This window comes from Hemiscyllium ocellatum, chromosome 8, assembly GCF_020745735.1.
Source record: "Hemiscyllium ocellatum isolate sHemOce1 chromosome 8, sHemOce1.pat.X.cur, whole genome shotgun sequence".
Lineage (NCBI taxonomy): Eukaryota > Metazoa > Chordata > Chondrichthyes > Orectolobiformes > Hemiscylliidae > Hemiscyllium > Hemiscyllium ocellatum.
Genome location: NC_083408.1, coordinates 53,044,405 through 53,064,453, shown reverse-complemented (window position 1 = coordinate 53,064,453; position 20,049 = coordinate 53,044,405). Strand labels below are relative to the sequence as shown.

Below are 20,049 nucleotides of genomic sequence, written 5' to 3'. Positions count from 1 at the left end.
TGAGCGCATAGCCCACTCACCGACAAGCCGTCTCCCCCATCATCTATCCCAGGCGCTTCCACCAGCTCCTCTCCTCCCTCTTTGTTATCCTTTAACGGCGCTTAGATTCAAATTCACAACTTCCGGTACTCATCCCGGAAGTGACCCGCTCCAGAGCACAAGAGCCGGGGACTTAGCGCCGTTCTGATTGGCCGGCGGACAGCACTTTCCGATTGGCTCACCGCAGGGGCGTCAGCCACAGACTGCCGTGTGATTGGCTCCTAAAGGAAGCGCTTGGTTTAAATAGTCGTCGGTGGGTGTCTACACGACCGGTAGAGAAACGATTCGAGTAAAGGGAGAAGATCGCTGATTCCTATCTGAACACGACTTTTTTTGGGGGGAGGTGGGAGGCATATTGTACAGGGGGATAATGGTTAAAAAAACTGAGACAGCGTGGGGAAGGAGAGGGACAAGCAGTGGCAGGAGAGGGAAGGGCAGGCAGTGGGAGAGGAAGAGTGTGAGAAAGGGGCAAGTCCATGAAACGTGGAACGTGCCTCCTTAGCATTTCTGGGATGCAGTCCCTCGTGACAACACCTCCACCAATCAGGGTCGCTTTGCTGGTTTGAATATAAACAATAAGTTTGACAGTTAATCGTCAGAGCGAATTACTGCAGCTGCTGGAATCTGTACTGAAAACAGCAAATGATGGACATCAGAGCAGCATCCGTGCAGAGAGGGAGCAAGCTAACATTTTCAAGTCTGGAAGTTGTGAAACTTTAAAGTGTTCAGAAAAGATTTACAGAGGAACCCTCAATTATCCAGCAATTGATTATCTGAGTGTTGGATTATCCAGCAAGATCACAAGGTCCCAATGGTCAACTAAACTATGTTATCAGGCATTCAATTATCAGGAATTCGATTAACCGAATGAAATGCTTCCCACCCGTGTCCTTTGGATAATCGAGGTTCCTCTGTATGAGGATGTTGCCAGGGTTGGAGGATTTGAGCTATAGGGAGAGGCTGAATAGCCTGGGGCTGTTCTCCCTGGAGTGTGAGAGGCTGAGGGGTGGCCTTTTAGAGGTTTATAAAATCATGAGGGGCACATGAATAGGGTAAAAAGACAAGAACTAGAGGGTACAGATTTAGGATGAGAAGGGAAAAATTTAAAAGGGACCAAAGGGGCAACTTTTTTTCATGCAAAGAGGGCATGTATGGAATGAGCTGCCAGAGGTAGTAGTGGAGGTTGGTACAATTACAACATTTAAGTGGCATCTGGATGTGTAAATTAATAGAAAGGGTTTAGAGGAATATGCACCAAATGCTGGCAAGTGGGTCTAGATTAGGTTCGGATATCTGGTCAGCATGGACAAATTGGACTAAAGGATCTGTTTCGGTGCTGTACATCTCTATGACTCTTTGTCAGAGCTGAAGTTAATTGTTTTCTGTTCCATGCTTCATGCTAGCCAATCAGACTCCACTTACCAACCAATCATGATGCTTGTGTGCATCATAAATTGTGTTCCCTTTGAGATTTGGTATTCTGGTGATTCCAAAAGAAGAAAGTAAAATGCAAAGCTTTGACAGCACATTTTTTTTGAATTGAATTGTCACGTTTACTGAGACACAGTGAAAAACTTTGCCTTGCGAGCAATACAGGCAGATCAATCAATATGGAGTTCAATCCAGACAAGTGTGAGGTGATGCATTTCGGCAAGTCTAATTCTAGAGCGAATTATACAGTGAACGGAAGAGCCTTGGGAAAAGCTGATGAGCAGGGAGATCTGGGAGTGCGGGTCTATTGTACCCTGAAGGTTGCTGCACAGGTGGATAGAGTGGTCAAGAAGGCATATGGTATGCTTGCCTTCACTGGACGAGATATTGAGTATAAGAGCTGACAGGTCATGTTAAAATTGTACAAAACATTGGTTCGGCCATATTTAGAACACTGTGTCCAGTTCTGGTCGCCACATTACCAAAAGGATGTGCTTTGGAGAGGGTGCAGAGAAGGTTTTTGGGGATGTTGCCTGGTATGAAGGGTGCTAGCTATGAAGAGCGATTGAGTAGGTTAGGTTTGTTTCCATTATGTGGGATATAGGTAAATTAATGTTACTTCTGCAATTCTGCAATTATAATTGATTATATAAAAATAAGTGAACTCACATCAGTGTGTAATTGTTTCAGCCAAGAGCTGAGTCAACAAGAATGGAAACTATGTGGAGGAAATGCATAAATTTTTTTGTATTAGCTAAAAAAGAATGCAAGAAAGAAACGGGACAATGATAGAAATACAGGCACTAGACAAAATGATGTGAAGAGAGGCAGTTAAATTAGATATGCCTGTATAAACAGTAGGTATAAACATTTGTTTCCCACTTTTACAGAAACACAGGAACAAATCCCAATTAAAAGGGCTTCATGATAAGATGCTGTGAGGGGCAGCACAGATGGAGGGAGTAGATAATGGTAAGCAAAGGATGGGAAGAGGTCAAATGGCCTTGTGAGACCAGGAATAAGCATTTTGTCACAGACAAGGCCGGATAAGACAAGAGATAACAGGAGTAATAGGTACCGGTCTTAGGGAAGTGTAGGATGTAAACGGGGGGGGGGGGTGAGAGCAATGAAATAAGAAAAAACATGTAGGAACCAAATTATATAAGTATCGAGTATTTATTGAATTCAGTGTGTTTTGTCCCTGCCTTGTAGATATCACACCCACTTGCACATGTGAAATAAATGACACTACTGATTCAGATCTTGTCTCGGACTGAAATTATTGAAGTGAGTGAGCTTTATTTCTCACAATTAGATAAAAGGAGATCAAGGGAGGACCTGATTGAAGTTTTCAAAATCGTGAAGGGATAGACAGGGTAGATAGCGCTAAGCTTTTTCCCAGTGTGAAGGAACTAATACGAGACGTCACGCTTTCAAGGTGAGAGGTAAAAAGTTTAAGGGGGATACACATGGCAAGTACTTTACACAGAGCGGGGGGGGTGTCTGGAACATGTTTCCAGCAGAGGTGGTAGAGGCAGGTACAGTAGATTCATTTAAGATGCATCTGGACAGATGCATGAGTAGGTGGGGAGCAGAGGGATACTGATGCTTAGGAATTGGGCGACAGGTTTAGACAGTAGATTTGGATCGGCTCAGGCTTGGAGGGCCGAAGGCCTGTTCCTGCGCTGTAAATTTTCTTAGTTCTTTATCACAGAGTTAAGTATCATAGATAAGTAAATAATAGATAAATAGCTGCACAAACAGAATCGCAGTATTCTAACAACAGTAGGGTGGAAACTGTTTTAAAACCAGCAGGTGCGTGTGTTCAGGCTTCTGTGCCTTCTCCCCAGTGGTAGAGTTTGGGATGGATCTTTGAGAATGCTAGCGGCCTTTCCTTGACAGCGGGCCCGGTAGAAGGATTCTATAGACGTGAGGTTGGCCTTTGTGGTCATCCGGGCCGGATTCACCACTCTCTAACCGTCTCTGATCTTGATTGGTACAGTTGCCATACCATGTAGTGATATATCCAGACAGAATGCTCTGGATGGCGCATCTATAAAAGTTGGCAAGGGTATTTGCTGTCATGCCAAATTTCCTCAGCTGCCTGAGGAAGAAGAGACGGTGTTGGGCCTTTGTAACCAGTGCGCCCACTTAAAGAGTCCAAGAAAGCTTGTTGTGGATGACCACTCCCAGGACCTTGACATTCTCCACTTGTTCCACCTCTGTGCTGTTAATGTGTAGGCGGGGGAGGGCATGAATACATCCTGCCGAAAGTCAATAATTTTTTTCTGCAATACTCAAATCCACTGATATCAACCAAGCTTCAGTTAGTAGTATCTCAGTAGATGCTGATGTTGGACTGCCTTTCTTGCTACCAGACATAGAAGCACAAGTAATCCATTCTTTCAATCAAACCTCAACCATTCAATGAGGTCATAGCTGATCTGATCATTCTCAACTCCACTTTCTTACCTTATCCCCATAACCTGAATTCACTTACTGATTAAAATCTACCTCGGTATTGACTATATTTTATGACCCAGTGTTCAGTAAAGAATTCCACAGATTCACTGATTTCTGAGAAGGAAGAAAAACCCTCTTCTACCTTAAATGGGTGACCCTTTAATTCTGAGATTATTCCCTCTGCTCTTAGACTTGCTCACAGGGGAAAACAACCTCTCTGCATCTACCCTGTCAATCTTCCTAAGAATCTTATATTTCAATATGGTCTCTTCTCAGATTTCTCAATTCCTGGTACTGGTGGAAATGCAAGGAGAACTAGAAACACTAAGTATTAAACGAATTGAATTGTATTAGGTTTATTATCACATGTACTCAAGTACTGAAGAACAGTGGAAAGTCACACCTCACGACTTCGTCTTAGATGCAAAGTACCTGGGTACAAATCTTAGATACAAAATAGAGAAATAAAGAAAAATGTTATATTACCTTTCAGTGATTCATAGTGTAAGTTAGAAAATAAATGAAGTTGAAAGGCCTGACCAAGCTCACAAGCTGCTGACCGCCCCTACTTCCCTCTGCCCTTCAGCAGCTCCGTTCCATGTCTCCAGTTTGCTTCTCTCCATGCATTTAATTAGATCTAAAGCACCTGATCATGAAAAAGAATTAAAGTTGCTTGGAATGAAAAATGAACTGGAACTTAATTTGTTTTATCTCAAGCTCAACCATTTTAAGAGAAACTAAAAAGCATGAGAAAGCAAATTTAAGAGCCTGGAGCTAAAGATTCAAATGGGAGAAGGAAAAAGAGAAGAGAGATTTGAAATGTTAGTTTAAAATGATGCAATTAAAAAAAGAGACAGCAGGTGGAAAAGGTGACTCTGATAAGGAAATTCCTGGTTATAATCTAAAGTCCAGCAGGGAAATATTTAAGTGTGGACAGGCCTTACCAAAATTTATAGGAAATGATGTGGAGATATTCTTTTTAAATTGAGGAAATAGTGAAACAAATGCAGCAGCTGATGAAAAGTTGGCCATTCCCCCTACAGAACAAGTTGACAGAATACAGGAAATTCAATGGTTTATATTGCTGTCATAATGGTTACTCTGGGTACTTATGAATTCGTTCTCAGGGATTCGGGCAAAAGTTATCAAGTTTGTGTAAGCACCAAATGTATATTAAACTTGAAAGGATAAAGGGGTTTTTACTGGTAGGTATGTGGCATTATGAATAAATAACACAAGTGAAGCTCTCAGATAAACTATCTTCAAAGAATTTAAAAACTTCTACCTTTTGTATTGGAGACCCATGTTGAAGACTAGAGGGTTCCAACTGCCACAGAGGCAATAGAAATTTTTCACAATTATGAGCTGATCCATAAAACTAAGCTTTATTCCATTACCTCATAAACTTGAGGATAGAGAATGGGAAAGTAAAAGGAGTGCAGGTAGTCAGGATAAAGATAGAGCAGCTGAGAATTCTCCAAGATCCTCTCCTCGCAACAGAAAGAAAGTGGCTCAGGGCGGAAGAGAAAATCCAAAGCCTAAGTGTTTCTGTTATATAAAGTAGAACACCTTTGTTAAATCTTCTGAACCTTGTAAGAACCCCATGGACCTACTAGAATTCATAAGAGTGAGTCCAAAAAAAAATTCAAAAGGAAAATACCACAGTTAAAATTATGGCTTTAACTACAACTAGGAAATGAGGTAAACTGTTGAGTGCAGAGAAGGTGAGTAAGTTAGATAGATGTAAAAGATCTTTGCCAAAAGATAACCGATAGCTTCAAGCAGCTAAATCTATAACAGTAGAAAGAGGCACAAGAGCTACTCAAACCCTTTTATTGGAGAAGGACACTGACTTTCATCGGTTTTTCTATGGAGAATGCAATCTGTTAATACACAGCACAACTGATGAGTATGTCCCGATTCCGTTGTACAAAGTATGACTTGTCATCAAGTATCGTTGTAATGGGAATTATTAAGGAATTATTTGGAAATGGAGTTGTTTTGCTTCAGGTCAATGGTTTAAGAATAGGAATGACAAATGTTTAATATGTCTTCATTAGTTGAGACTCACAAAACCGATCTGGAGATGAGCAAGTTAATAGAGGCAACTCCTATTGAAGCTTCAGCTAAAGAAGTTCTGGAGTGCTCTTATTTTCGAAATGGAGTTCTGATGAGGAAACAGAAACATCCTGATAGACTCATAGACAAGGAATAAACAGTTGTTCATTAGGTAGTGGTTGCCCAGATATTGTAAAGCAATACTGTAAGTACACGTGAAATTCCTATGGCAAGATACATAGGATTACAGAAATCTCAAGCTTCAATAAGCAGACAGTGGTCAAGATTTTGTAAGGATATAATGCAGTTCTCCAAAATATGATTTATATGTTAGGTTGTGAGAAAATGTCTTGAATACGCAAGATTGGGACAAAGGATTATGTTTGTTACTATTCGCTGTCAGAGATTCCCCAAATGAAAATCAGTTTGAATTGATCTATGGTGATAAGGTAAAAGATCCATTAAACTAGATCAATGAAAGATTTTTAAGGTAAAAAGGCAAATCCCCATGTTGGATTACATGTCAATGTTTTTAGAGACTCACAGGAACATTTAAATTGTTCACATGTAAAGATGAAAGATTAGGCAGACCAACATACCCAACTAGAAAAATTCTAAGAGGTGACAAAGTGCTACTGTTATTGCCTTTACACGATGAACCTCTGAAAGCAAGATTCAATGGTCCACACAAGCTAATAAGCAAGGTTAATAAAATAACTTAATTGATGGATACTCCCAACTGCAGGAATTAAAATTGATATGTCGTGTAAATATGTTAATGCAATATCATTGTATCAGGGCCAAGGAATCAAATGACCGACTGCAGAGTGCTCTATTGGGCAGGTGTACAACTGACAATCATAGTCCACAACTGCATCAACAACAAAAGAGGAAAGAGCAATACGGTCCTGCAGTCAGAGACCAAGAGGCTAGGAAGGAAAGTAGCAACCAATACTTAGAGTTCATAAACTCCATATCATTCCCAATGCCACATATCAGTGAGAAGAGAAACTGGAGGAGAGAGCAGAGGATTGAATAGTTGGAGAGGTGGTGCATAAAAGGTAGTTTCAAATTCCTGGGACATTGAGACCAGTTTGTGGAGAGATGGGATTTGCAAACATTGGGCAGTTTGCATCTGTACACATCTAGAACTGTTTTTAAGTATTTTCCAGTGCTATAGAAGGGATTAATTGACTTGGCAAGGTGTGCAAACCAGGAGGTAATATTAGAGAGGAACAATAAGGTGCACAATAATTTGGAGCGACAGGAAGAACTATTGTAAAAATTTGTAATAAATAAGGTGGGATCATAATAACAGGGAACTAAATTAACTCGAAAGTAGTGGTACTCCATACACAATATGGTGATTGATAATAATTGCAGTGTCATAGTCACGTGAAACAACGATGTTGTGCTAATATTGGAAATCTGACGCAATGAAGGGCAGGACTGGATAGGAAAAGTTCCTGGGTGCAAAGCTATAGAAGGAATAAAAGGAAGAGTAATCTATTGATTACATAGAATACTGCAATAGCGAGAGCATGTTCAGAGGAATGAAGCACAGAAGCTATTTGGCTACAGCTAAGAAACAATTAAAATGCCATTGCATAGATTAGTGTATTTTGTAGGTAACCAATTAGTAGAAAAGATGTAGAATGTCAGAACCAACAGGGTTAGTGAGTTGGAAATCAAGCCTGACCATTCCTCTCGTTGCAGATGTGTAAATTTGATAAAACCAGTGAACTGCCCAAATCTACCTAACGAGCTAATTCAGGTTAAATGAATACGTACATCATAGTTTCTCATTAAGAAGGAAATAACTGCACACACAGACAAAGTCCAAACGTGGAGACAGAACTGAAGTATTTATCATTCTCCCCTACTGTTTGAAATAAGGCAATGTTGTGGTACACAACTCACAACAAGTTGTTGTGGTTCTGTTCGCCTAGCTGGGGATTTGTTGCTGACGTTTCGTCCCCTGTCTAGGTGACATCCTCAGTGCTTGGGAGCCTCCTGTGAAGCGCTTCTGTGATCTTTCCTCCGGCATTTGTAGTGGTTTGAATCTGCTGCTTCCAGTTGTCAGTTCCAGCTGTCCGTCGCAGTGGTCGGTATATTGGGTCCAGGTCGATGTGCTTATTGATTGAATCTGTGGATGAGTGCCATGCCTCTAGGAATTCCCTGGCTGTTCTCTGTTTGGCTTGTCCTATAATAGTAGTGTTGTCCCATTCAAACTCATGTTGCTTATCATCTGAGTGAGTGGCTACTAAGAATAGCTGGTCGTGTCGTTTTGCAAAACCAATGTTGTGTACAAAATCCCATGCAAGGACTGCACAAAACACTACATAGGACGAACAGGAAGACAGCTAATGATTTGCATCCGTGAACACTAACTAGCCACAAAACGACACGACCAGCTATCCTTAGTAGCCACACACTCAGATGACAAGCAACATGAGTTCAAATGGGACAACACTACTATTATAGGACAAGCCAAACAGAGAACAGCCAGGGACTTTCTAGAGGCATGGCATTCATCCACAGATTCAATCAATAAGCACATCGACCTGGACCCAATATACTGGCCACTGCAGCGGACAGCTGGAACTGACAACCGGAAGGGGCAGATACAAATCACTACAAATGCCGGAGGAAACATCACAGAAGTGCTTTACAGGAGGCTCCCAAGCACTGAGGATGTCACCTAGACAGGGGATGAAACGTCAGCAACACAAATTCCCAGCTCGATGAACAGAACCACAACAATGAGCACCCGAGCTACAAATCTTCTCACAAACTTTGATCACAACAAGTTCCAGTGGCTAACTTTTAAACCATTTTTTTTGTCCACAGTCCACAAAGAATTGAACTTCACAAAAAGAACCTAATTTGCAAAGAAATGACAGAGAAATGCAGGAATGTTATAAATTATTTTTAACAGGCGTTGTTTATTAACTTGGCATAGACTATGCTGCAGAGAGGGGAGAGAATATATGGGTTAGGAGATGATAGCCTAGTGGTATTATCAGTGGACTATTAGTCCAGAGACCAAGGACCTGGGTTTGAAACCTGCAATGGTAGAATTTGAATTCAATTTTAAGATTCTAGAATCTATTGCCAATTGTTTGAAAAGCACATCTGGTTCACTAACATTACTTAGGGAAGGAAACTGCAATCTTTACCTGGTCTGGAATACACGTGACTCCAGATTCAGAGCAATGTTGTTGATTTTTAACTGCCTCAGGGCAATAAATGCTGATCCAGACAGTAACACCCTCATCCCATGAGTGAATAAAAAAAAACCAGGAGTGTTTCCGATATCAGCATGTTTTCAGGCAAATGAGAAAAGCTGGACCTGAATCTTGGAAATGAGATTAGGCAAATGGATCAAACATCAGTAGGGGAAAATTTAGCAGACAGTATTTGTTGCAATATAATTTTAAGTGAGAACTTGTTAATGAGCAAATAATCAGGATACAGTACACATTTCTAGCAGCTACTACACAGCCTACCTTGCAGCACTTCATGGAAGGGGGTAGCAGTACTGCCTTTCTGTGAATAAAAACTAAGTAAGTAAGATAGAGCTGAAGGGCCAGGTGATGTGCTGTACCTGTATGATGTTGGAGCTGGTGGACCGCATTGTGGTTTGTAGTGACCATATCTGTACTAGTGTGTTGGTTGCTCAAGGAACTCTAACTCAGAATTGATGAGCTAGAGTCTGGGCTTCGAACACTGTGACACATCAGGGAGGGGCTGAGTTACCTGGATGCTGTGTTTCAGAAGGCAGCCACACATCTGAGATTAATTACCTTGAATTCAGCCAGTGGTCAGGGAAATTGACACTGTTCTCTTTGTCCAGGATCAAGAGTCCTGAAGGCTGTGTTGTCTACTTAAAGCCCAGGTTAAGGATATCTCATCTGAGTTGTAGAGGAACTTGGAATGGGAAAGATCAAGTTGTCCTGGTCCATATAGGTACCAACAATATATATATATAAGAGGATGAAGTTTATTGAATCCTATAAATGCAGAAATAAGCTATTTTGCCACCAAGTCTGCATCGACCCTCTGAAGGTCATCCTGCCCAGATACGGTGAAAATGTGCAAAATCCACACAGACAGTCATACCAAGGTTGGAATCAAACCCAAGTCGGCGAACATGAGGACTGCAGATGCTGGAGATCAGAGCTGAAAAATGTGTTGCTGGAAAAGCGCAGCAGGTCAGGCAGCATCCAAGGAGCAGGAAGATCGATGTTTCGGGGAAAAGTCCCTGAAGAAGGGCTTATGCCTGAAATGTCGATTCTCCTGCTCTTTGGATGCTGCCTGACCTGCTGTGCTTTTCCAGCAACACATTTTTCAGACCAAACCCGAGTCCCAATACTATGATGCAGCACTGCTAACCACAGTGCCACCCTGTCGACTACAAGTGAATGCAAACAATTGGCTTGTCCAGGATTTTAAAACAGCTCCTCCCACATACCCGTTTAATGCAAATCCCAAAGCGAGAATCATACATCCATGACCAATGAGCCAGTGATGCGATCTCAGGTTCTGCTGAGGGTACGTGAGCAACTAGTATCTAAAATAAATAGGTAATAATCTCAGGATTACTACCTGAGCAACAAGCTAATTGGCACTGGGTCAACAAGATCAAAGAGATAAACGCATGGCTGATAGGTTGGTACAGGAGAAAGTGATTTGAATTCTTGGGATATTGGAACTAGTATGGGAGAAGGAGGGAGCTGTTCCAATGGGTTGGGATTCACTTGAATCATGCTGAGACCAGAGTCCTGGCAAATCACATAAATGGGGATGTAGATGAGGTTTTAAATGAAATAGGTGGCAGGGGGAGAGGGGAGTTCAGTTGAATGGAAAATTATAGTAAGATATAAAACGGAGGAGAGCTCAGGAAAGGCAAATAAAGTTTCCAAAACAAGTCATCGAACAAAGAGTATGGAAAAGGTCAGGAATCTAACTTCACGCACAGCAGGTAAGGAGATGACTGAGAAGGGGGCCAGTCAATGCAGGATTGAGGGTGTTGTAATTGAATGCATGTATACATGTATTGTTGTATACAAACAAGGTAAATGAGCTTATAGTGCAAAGTGAAATTGGTAGTCACGAGGTTGGAGCTATCACAGAAACATGACTGCAATGGGATCAGGGCTGGGAATTAAATATCAGGGATTCATGTCCTGTTGAAAGGACAGATGGGTAGAGGGGGCAGGCTTGCCATACTAGTAAGAAATGAAATTAAATCAATAGCAAGAAGTAATTTAGAGTCAGAAGGCATAGAATCTGTCTGGGTAGATTTGAAGAACTACTAAGGAAAATTATAGGAGTTATGTACAGGCCTTCTAGCAGCAGTCAGAATGTTCGGAAGAAAATAAATCAGGAGATAGGAAAAGCATCCAGGAAATGTACCATTACACTTATCATGGGGGACTTCAATATGCAGGTACACTGGGAAAATCAGGTTGGAAAAGGAATTTGTGGGATGTCTACGAGAACGTTTTTTGGAGCAGCTTGGGTAGACCCGATGAAGGGCTCTGGCCCAAAAGGTTGATTTTCCTGCTCCTCGGATGCTGCCTGACCTGCTGTGCTTTTCCAGCAACACATTCTCAACTTTTACTAGGAAACAGGCTATTTTGGATTTGGTGATGTGTATTGAAGCAGATTTGATTCGGAAGCTTAAGGTGAAGGAACCCCTCAGGGGCTCAACCTTATTGAGTTCTTTGAGCAGGTGAGTGAACAGGTGGATGAGGGTAAAGCGGTTGATGTGGTGTATATCGATTTTAGTAAGGCTTTTGATAAAGTTCTCCACGGTAGCTATTGCACAAAATGAGGAATCATGGGATTGAGGGTGATTTAGCGGTTTGTATCAGAAATTAGCTAGCTGAAAGAAGACAGAGGGTAATGGGAAATATTCATCCTGGGGTTCAGTTACTAGTGGAGAAAGTGAGGTCTGCAGATGCTGGAGATCAGAGCTGAAAATGTGTTGCTGGAAAAGCGCAGCAGGTCAGGCAGCATCCAAGGAGCAGGAGATTCGACGTTTCGGGCATAAGCCCTTCTTTAGGAATCCTGAAGAAGGGCTTATGCCCGAAAAGTCGAATCTCCTGCTCCTTGGATGCTGCCTGACCTGCTGCGCTTTTCCAGCAACACATTTTCAGTTCAGTTACTAGTGGTGTACTACAAGGATCTGTTTTGGGTCCACTGTTGTTTGCCATTTTTATAAATGACCTGGATGAGTGTGTAGAAGGATGGGTTAGTAAATTTATAGATGACACTAAGGTCGATAGAGTTGTGGATAGTGACAAAGGATTTTGCAGGTTACAGAGGGACATAGATAAGCAGACAAGCTGGGCCATGAGGTGGCAAACAGAGTTTAATGCGGAAAAGTGTGGGGTGATTCAGTTTGGAATGAGTAACCGGAGTGCAGAGTATTGGGCTAATGGTAAGATTCTTGATAATATAGATGAGCAAAGAGATCTCGGTGTCCATGTATATAGATCCCTGAAAGTTGCCACCAGGTTGATAGGCAAAAATGAGTACTGCAGATGTTGGAGATTAGAGTAATAGAATCATAGAGATGTACAGCATGGAAGCAGACCCTTCAGTTCATGCCGACCAGATTTCCCAACCCAATCAAGTCCCACCTGCCAGCACCTGGCCCGTACCCCTACAAACCCTTCCTATTCATATACCCATCCAAATGCCTCTTAAATGTTGCAATTGTACCAGCCTCCACCACATCCTCTGGCAGCTCTTTATATATATGTACCACCCTCTGCGTGAAAAAGTTGTCCCTTAGGTCTCCTTTATATCTTTCCCCTCTCACTCTAAACCTATGCCCTCTAGTTCTTGACTCCCCCACCCCAGGGGAGTGCCCCTCATAATTTTGTAAACCTCTATAAGGTCACCCCTCAGCCTCCGATGCTCCAGGGTAAACAGCCCCGGCCTGTTCAGCCTCTCCCTGTAGCTCAGATCCTCTAACCCTGGCAACATCCTTGTAAATATTTTCTGAACCCTTTCAAGTTTCACAACATCTTTCCAATAGGAAGGAGACCAGACTTGCATGCAATATTCCAACAGTGGCCTAACCAATGTCCTGTATAGCCGCAACATGACCCCCCAACTACCGTACTCAATACTCTGACCAATAAAGGTAAGGATACCAAACGCCTTCTTCACTATCCTATCTACCCGCGACTCCACTTTCAAGGAGCTATGAACCTGCACTGCAAAGTCTCTTTGTTCAGCAACACTCCCTCGGACCTTACCATTAAGTGTATAAGCCCTGCTAAAATTTGCATTCCCAAAATGCAGCATCTCGCATTTATCTGAATTAAACTCCATCTGCCACTTCTCAGCCCATTGGCCCATCTGGTCCAGATCCTATTGTAATCTGAGGTAACCCACTTCACTGTCCACTACACCTCCAATTTTGGTGTCATCTGCAAACTTACTAACTGTACCTCTTAAGCTCACATCCAAATCATTTATGTAAATGACAAACAGTCGAGGACCCAACACCGATCCCTGTGGCACTCCACTGGTCACAGGCCTCCAGTCAGAAAAACACCCCTCCACCACCACCCTCTGTCTTCTATCTTTGAGCCAGTTCTATATCCAAATGGCTAGTTCTCCCTGTATTCCATGAGATCTAACCTTGCTAATCAGTCTCCCATGGGGAATCTTGTCAAACGCCTTACTGAAGTCCATATAGATCACATCTACTGCTCTGCCCTCATCAATCTTCATTGTTACTTCTTCAAAAAATACAATCAAGTTTGTGAGACATGATTTTCCATGCACAAAGCCATGTTGACTATCCCGAATCAGTCCTAGCCTTTCGAAATACATGTACGTCCTGTCCCTGAGGATTTCCTCCAACAACGTGCCCACCACCGAGGTCAGGCTCACCGGTCTATAGTTCTCTGGCTTGTCTTTACCGCCCTTCTTAAACAGTGGCACCACGTTTGCCAACCTCTAGTCTTTCAGCACCTCACCTGTGATTATCGATGATACAAATATCTCAGCCAGAGGCCCAGCAATCACTTCTCCAGCTTCCCACAGAGTTCTAGGTTACACTTGATCAGGTCCTGGGGATTTATCCACTTTTAACTGTTTCAAGACATCCAGCACTCCCTCCTCTGTAATCTGGACGTTTTGCAAGATTTCACCATCTATTTCCCTGCAGTCTATATCTTCCATATCCTTTTCCACAGTAAATACTGATGCAAAATATTCATTTAGTATCTCCCCCATTTTCTGTGGCTCCACACAAAGACCACCTTGCTGATCTTTAAGGGCCCTATTTGCTCCCTAGTTACCCTTTTGTCCTTAATATATTTGTAAAAAACCCTTTGGATTCTCCTTAATTCTATTTGCCAAAGCTATCTCATGTCTCTGTTTTGCCCTCCTGATTTTCCTCTTAAGTATACTCCTACTTCCCTTATACTCTTCTGAGGATTCACTCGATCGATCCTGTCTATACCTGACATATGCTTACTTCTTTTTCTTAACCAAACCCTCAATTTCTTTAGTCATCCAACATTCCCTATACCTACCAGCCTTCCCTTTCACCCTGACAGGAATATACTTTCTCTGAATTCTTGTTATCTCATTTCTGAAGGCTTCCCATTTTCCAGCCCGTCCCTTTACCTCCAAACATCTGCCTCCAATCAGCTTTCAAAAGTTCTTGCCTAATACTGTCAAAATTGGCCTTTTTCCAATTTAGAACTTCAACTTTTAGATCTGGTCTATCCTTTTTCATCACTATTTTAAAACAAATAGAATTATGGTCGCTTGCCCCAAAGTGCTCCCCCACCAACACCTCAGTCACCTGCCCTGCCTTATTTCCCAAGAGTAGGTCAAGTTTTGCACCTTCTCTAGTGGGTACATCCACATACTGAATCAGAAAATTGTCTTGTACACACTTAAGAAATTCCTCTCCATCTAAACCTTTAACATTATGACAGTCCCAGTCGATGTTTGGAAAATTAAAATAACTACCATAACTACCCTATTTATTCTACAGATAGCTGAGATCTCCTTGCAAGTTTGTTTCTCAATTTCCCTCTGACTATTGGGGGGGTCTATAATACAATCCCAATGAGGTGATCATCCCTTTCTTATTTCTCAGTTCCACCCACATAACTTACCTGGATGTATTTCCAGAAATATCCTCCCTCAGCACAGCTGTAATGCTGTCCCTTATCAAAAATGCCACTCCCCCTCCTCTCTTGCCTCCCTTTCTATCCTTCCTGTAGTATTTGTATCCTGGAATATTAAGCGGCCAGTCCTGCCCATCCCTGAGCCATGTTTCTGTAATTGCTATGATATCTCAGTCCCATGTTCCTAACCATGCTCTGAATTCATCTGCCTTCCCTGTTAGGTAAAAGTGAGGACTGCAGATGCTGGAGATCAGAGCTGAATATGTGTTGCTGGAAAAGCGCAGCAGGTCAGGCAGCATCCAAGGAGCAGGAGAATCGACGTTTCGGGCATGAGCCCTTCTTCAGAAATGAGGAAAGTGTGCCAAGCAGGCTAAGATAAAAGGTAGGGAGGAGGGACTTGGGGGAGGGGTGATGGAAATGCGATAGGTGGAAGGAGGTTAAGGTGAGGGTGATAGGCCGGAGTGGGGGTGGGCGCGGAGAGGTCAGGAAGAAGATTGCAGGTTAGGAAGGTGGTGCTGAGTTCGAGGTTTGGGGCTGAGACAAAGTGGAAGGAGGAGAAATGAGAAAACTGGAGAAGTCTGAGTTCATCCCTTGTGGTTGGAGGGTTCCTAGGTGGAAGATGAGGCGCTCTTCCTCCGCCTAGGAACCCTCCAACCACAAGGGATGAACTCAGACTTCTCCAGTTTCCTCATTTCCCCTCCTCCCACCTTGTCTCAGCCCCAAACCTCGAACTCAGCACCTCCTTCCTAACCTGCAATCTTCTTCCTGACCTCTCTGCCCTCACCCCCACTCCAGCCTATCACCCTCACCTTATCACCTTCATTCCCTGTTAGGCCCCTTGCATTGAATTAAATGCAGTTTAATTTATTAGTCCTACCTTGTCCCTGCCTGTCCTGACTGTTTGACTCACTTCTGTTCTCAACTGTACCAGTCTCAGACTGACCTCTGTCCTCACTATCTCCCTGGGTCCCATCCCCCAACCTTACTAGTTTAAATCCTCCCAAGCAGTTCTAGCAAATTTCCCTGCCAGTATATTAGTCCCCTTCCAATTTAGGTGCAATCCATCCTTCTTGTACAGGTCACTTCTACCCCAAAACAGCTTCCAATGATCCAAAAATGTGAATCCTTCTCCCAAACACCAGCTCCTCAGCCATGCATTCATCTGCTCTATCCTCCTATTCCTGCCCTCACTAGCTCGTAGCACTGGGAGTAATCCAAATATTACTACCCTTGAGGACCTCGTTTTTAGATTTCTGTCTAACTCTCTGTAATCTCCCTTAAGAATCTCAACCTTTTCCCTTCCAATGTCATTGGTTCCAATGTGGACAATGATCTCCTGCTGGCCCCTCTCCCCCGTGAGAACATTCTGCACCTCTCTCTGAGACGTCCTTGATCCTGGCACCAGGGAAACAACACACCATTCTGCTTTTTCTCTGCTGGCCACAGAAATATATGTCTGTACCTCTGACTACAGAATTCCCGAATACAATTGATCTCTTGGAAGCCGACGTACCCCTCATCACATTGGAGCCGGTCTCAATACCAGAAACTTGGCTGATTCCCCTGACAATCCATCACTCCCTACATTTTCCAAAACAGCATACATGTTTGAAATGGGTATATCCACAAAAGACTCCTGCACTAGCTTCCTACCTCTCTCACCCTTCCTGGAGTTAACCCATACATGTGACTGTATCTGAGACTTTCCCCCTTTCCTATAACTGCCATCCATCACGTACTGTTGCTGTTGTAAATTCCTCATCGCTTCTATCTGCCTCTCCAACCGATCCACTCGATGTGATAAGATTCGCATCCAACAGCATTTATGGCAGATATAATCTGCAGTAACCCATAAACGCTCTTTAAATTCCCAAATTTGACAAGAAGTACATATCACTGCAAAGGCCATTTTTGCTCCTTCACAATGTACAGACCCAGAAAATAACACCGTCTTATTCCTCTACAAATACTGCCCCAAGTTAAATTAATAGCTATGGCTTATATTTTAAGTTTAATCAAGAGACTTATCTCCAAAAACATATAATCAAGAAAGAATCCATTATACTCACTACTGCAGCCTTACTCTTGGACACTTATTTGATTCTGTGGTGTAGTGTGGTGCCGGAATACTACAGCAGGTCAGGAGCATCTGAGGAGCAGGAAAATTGACGTTTTGGGCAAAAGCTTTTCATCAGAAATGTTGTTGAGAAGGCATACGGTGTGTTAGCTTTTATTGGTAGAGGGACTGAGTTTCAGAACCATGAGGTCATGTTGCAGCTGTACAAAACCCTGGTGCGGCTGCAATTGGAGTATTGCGTACAGTTCTGGTCAACGCATTATAGGAAGGATGTGGAAACTTTGGAAAGGGTTCAGAGGAGATTTACTCGGATGTTGCCTGGTATGGAGGGAAGGTCTAAATGAGGAAAGGCTGAGGCATTTGAGGCTGTTTTCGTTAGAGAGAAGAAGGTTAAGAGGTGACTTAATCGAGACATATAAGATAATCAGTGGGTTAGATAGGGTGGACAGTGAGAGCCTTTTTCCTTGGATGGTGATGGCTAGCATGAGGGGACATAGCTTTCAATTGAGGGGTGATAGATATAGGACAGATGTCAGAGGTAGTTTCTTTACTCAGAGAGTAGTAGGAGTATGGAACACCCTGCCTGCAACAGTAGTAGACTCGCCAACTTTAAGGGCATTTAAATGGTCATTGGATAGGCATATGGACGAGAATGGAATAGTGTAGGTTAGATTGGTTTCACAGGTCAGTGCAAAATCAAGGATCAAAGGGCCTGTACTGCACTGTAATGTTCTATGTTCAATGACAGTGACCATAAGATGATAGAACTCATCCTGCAGTCTGAGAGGGAGAAGCTGGAATCAGATATAACAGTATTAGAATTGAGAAACGGTGGCTGTAAAGACATCAGTGAGAAGCTGACCAGAGTTGATTGGAAGGGAAACCTAGTAGAGAAGCTGGTGGAACAGGAATGGCAGGAGTTTCTGGGGGCAATTTGAGAGGCAGAGCAGAAATTCATCCCAAGGAAGAGGCAAAATACTGAGGAGAGGACAAGGGCAACTATAACTGACAACGGAAGCCAGAGATGGCATAAAAACAGAGGAAAAGCATATAATGTAGTGAAGATTAGTGGGAAGCCAAAGAATTTTAAAGTCTTTAAAACACAGCAGAGAGCAACTGAAAAAGCAAAAAGGAGGGGGAGGGAAGATGAAATATGAGACTAAGGTCGCTTGTAATATAAAAGAAGATTGCAAGAATCAGAGTGGCTCAGTGGCTTAACAGTTAGTACTACTGCCTCACAGTGCCAGGGACCTGGGTTTGATTCCAGCCTCAGGCAACTGTCTGTGTGGAATTTGCCCATTCTCCCTGTGTCTGCATGGGTTTCTTCTCACAGTCCAAAAATGTGCAGGTTCGATGGATTGGTCACGTTAAATTGCCTGTAGAGTCCAGGAATGTGCAGGATAAGGTGATTAACCATGGAATATGTAATATTATGGGAGTGGGTCTGGGTGGGATGCTCTTCGAAGGGTTGGTATGGGTTGAATAGCCTAGTTCCATGCTGTAGAGATTCTATGATGTGTTTTTTTTAGATATATGTCAGCTCTGATCTCAGTGAATGGTGAGCAAGTGAAACAAGTTCAAGGAAAAATGGCTTGTTCCAATGCTCTTGCCCAATCACTGATACTGTCCTTATCCATTTGTAGCCTCTTTGTGTTCTCTTTATAGTATCATCAGCAAAATTGAATATGATCCCCAGGACCTGATTAGGTGTATCCTAGAACCCTATGGGAAGCTGGGATATCAATAGCCACAGGCAAGGTGGCAGAAGACTGGAGGTTGGCTAATAAGATGCTAGTATTTAAGAAAGGTGGTAAGGAAAGGCCAGGGATCTGTACACCGGTGAGCCTGACATTGGTTGAGGGTAAGTTGTTGGACGGAATCCTGGAGTACAGGATTTACATGTATTTGGAAGGCAAGGACTGATTAGGGATAATCAACATGGCTTTATTTGTGGGAAATCACATCTCACAAACTTAATTGAGTTTTTTGAAGAAGTATCAAAGAGGATTGATGAGGGCAGAGCTGTGGATTTGATCTACATGGATTTTAGTAGGGCTTTCCACAAGGTTCCTCAAGGTAGACTGATTAGCAAAGTTAGATCACATGGAATACAGGGAGAACTAGCCATATGGATACAGAACTGGCTCTAAGGTAGAAGACAGAGGGTGATATTGGAGGGTTGCTTTTCAGACTGGTGGCCTGTGACCAGTGGAGTGCCACAAGGTTCGGTGCTACTCTTCATCATTTATATAATTGACTTGGATGTGAACGTAGGAGGTATGGTTAGTAAGTTTGCAGATGACACTAAAATTGGAGGTATAGTGGACAGCAAAGAAGGTAATATCAGAGTACAATAGGATCTTGATCAGATGGGCCAATGGGCTGAGGAGTGGCAGGTGGAATTTAATTTAGATAATTGTGAAGCGCTATATTTTAGAAAGGCAAATCAGAGCAAGACTAATACGCTTAATGGTAAGATCCAGGAGAATGTTGCTGAACAAAGAAAACTTGGAGTGCAGGTTCATAATTCTTTGAAAGTGGAGGTGCAGGTAGTTGGATAGTGAAGAAGACATTTGATATACTTGCCTTTATTGGTCAGTGCATTATGTATAATAGTTGGGAATTCAAGCTGTAATTGTACTGGAAGTTGGTTAGGCCACTATTAGAATACCGCATGCAATTCTGCTAACCCTGCTATATGAAGGATGTCGTAAAACTTGAAAGGATTAGAAAAGATTTACAAGGATGTTGTCAGGGTTGGGGGGTTTGAGCTATAGGGAGACCCGAACAGACTGGGACTATTTCCCTGGA

At 42.6% G+C, this 20,049-nt stretch overlaps 1 protein-coding gene across 3 annotated transcripts in view; it reads right to left on the bottom strand.

The window, feature by feature from the left end:
- g2e3 (G2/M-phase specific E3 ubiquitin protein ligase) overlaps positions 1-328 on the bottom strand; it is a 79,290-nt gene extending 78,962 nt beyond the window's left edge. For 2 of the 3 annotated variants that reach the window (XM_060829025.1, XM_060829026.1), the window contains exon 1: positions 21-328. In XM_060829025.1, the coding sequence (XP_060685008.1) occupies positions 21-43 (23 nt within the window). In that variant the 5' untranslated portion in view covers positions 44-328. The remainder of the gene's footprint in view (positions 1-20) is intronic. The other variant, XM_060829027.1, reaches the window with a different exon arrangement.
- Positions 329-20,049: the final 19,721 nt, after the last annotated feature.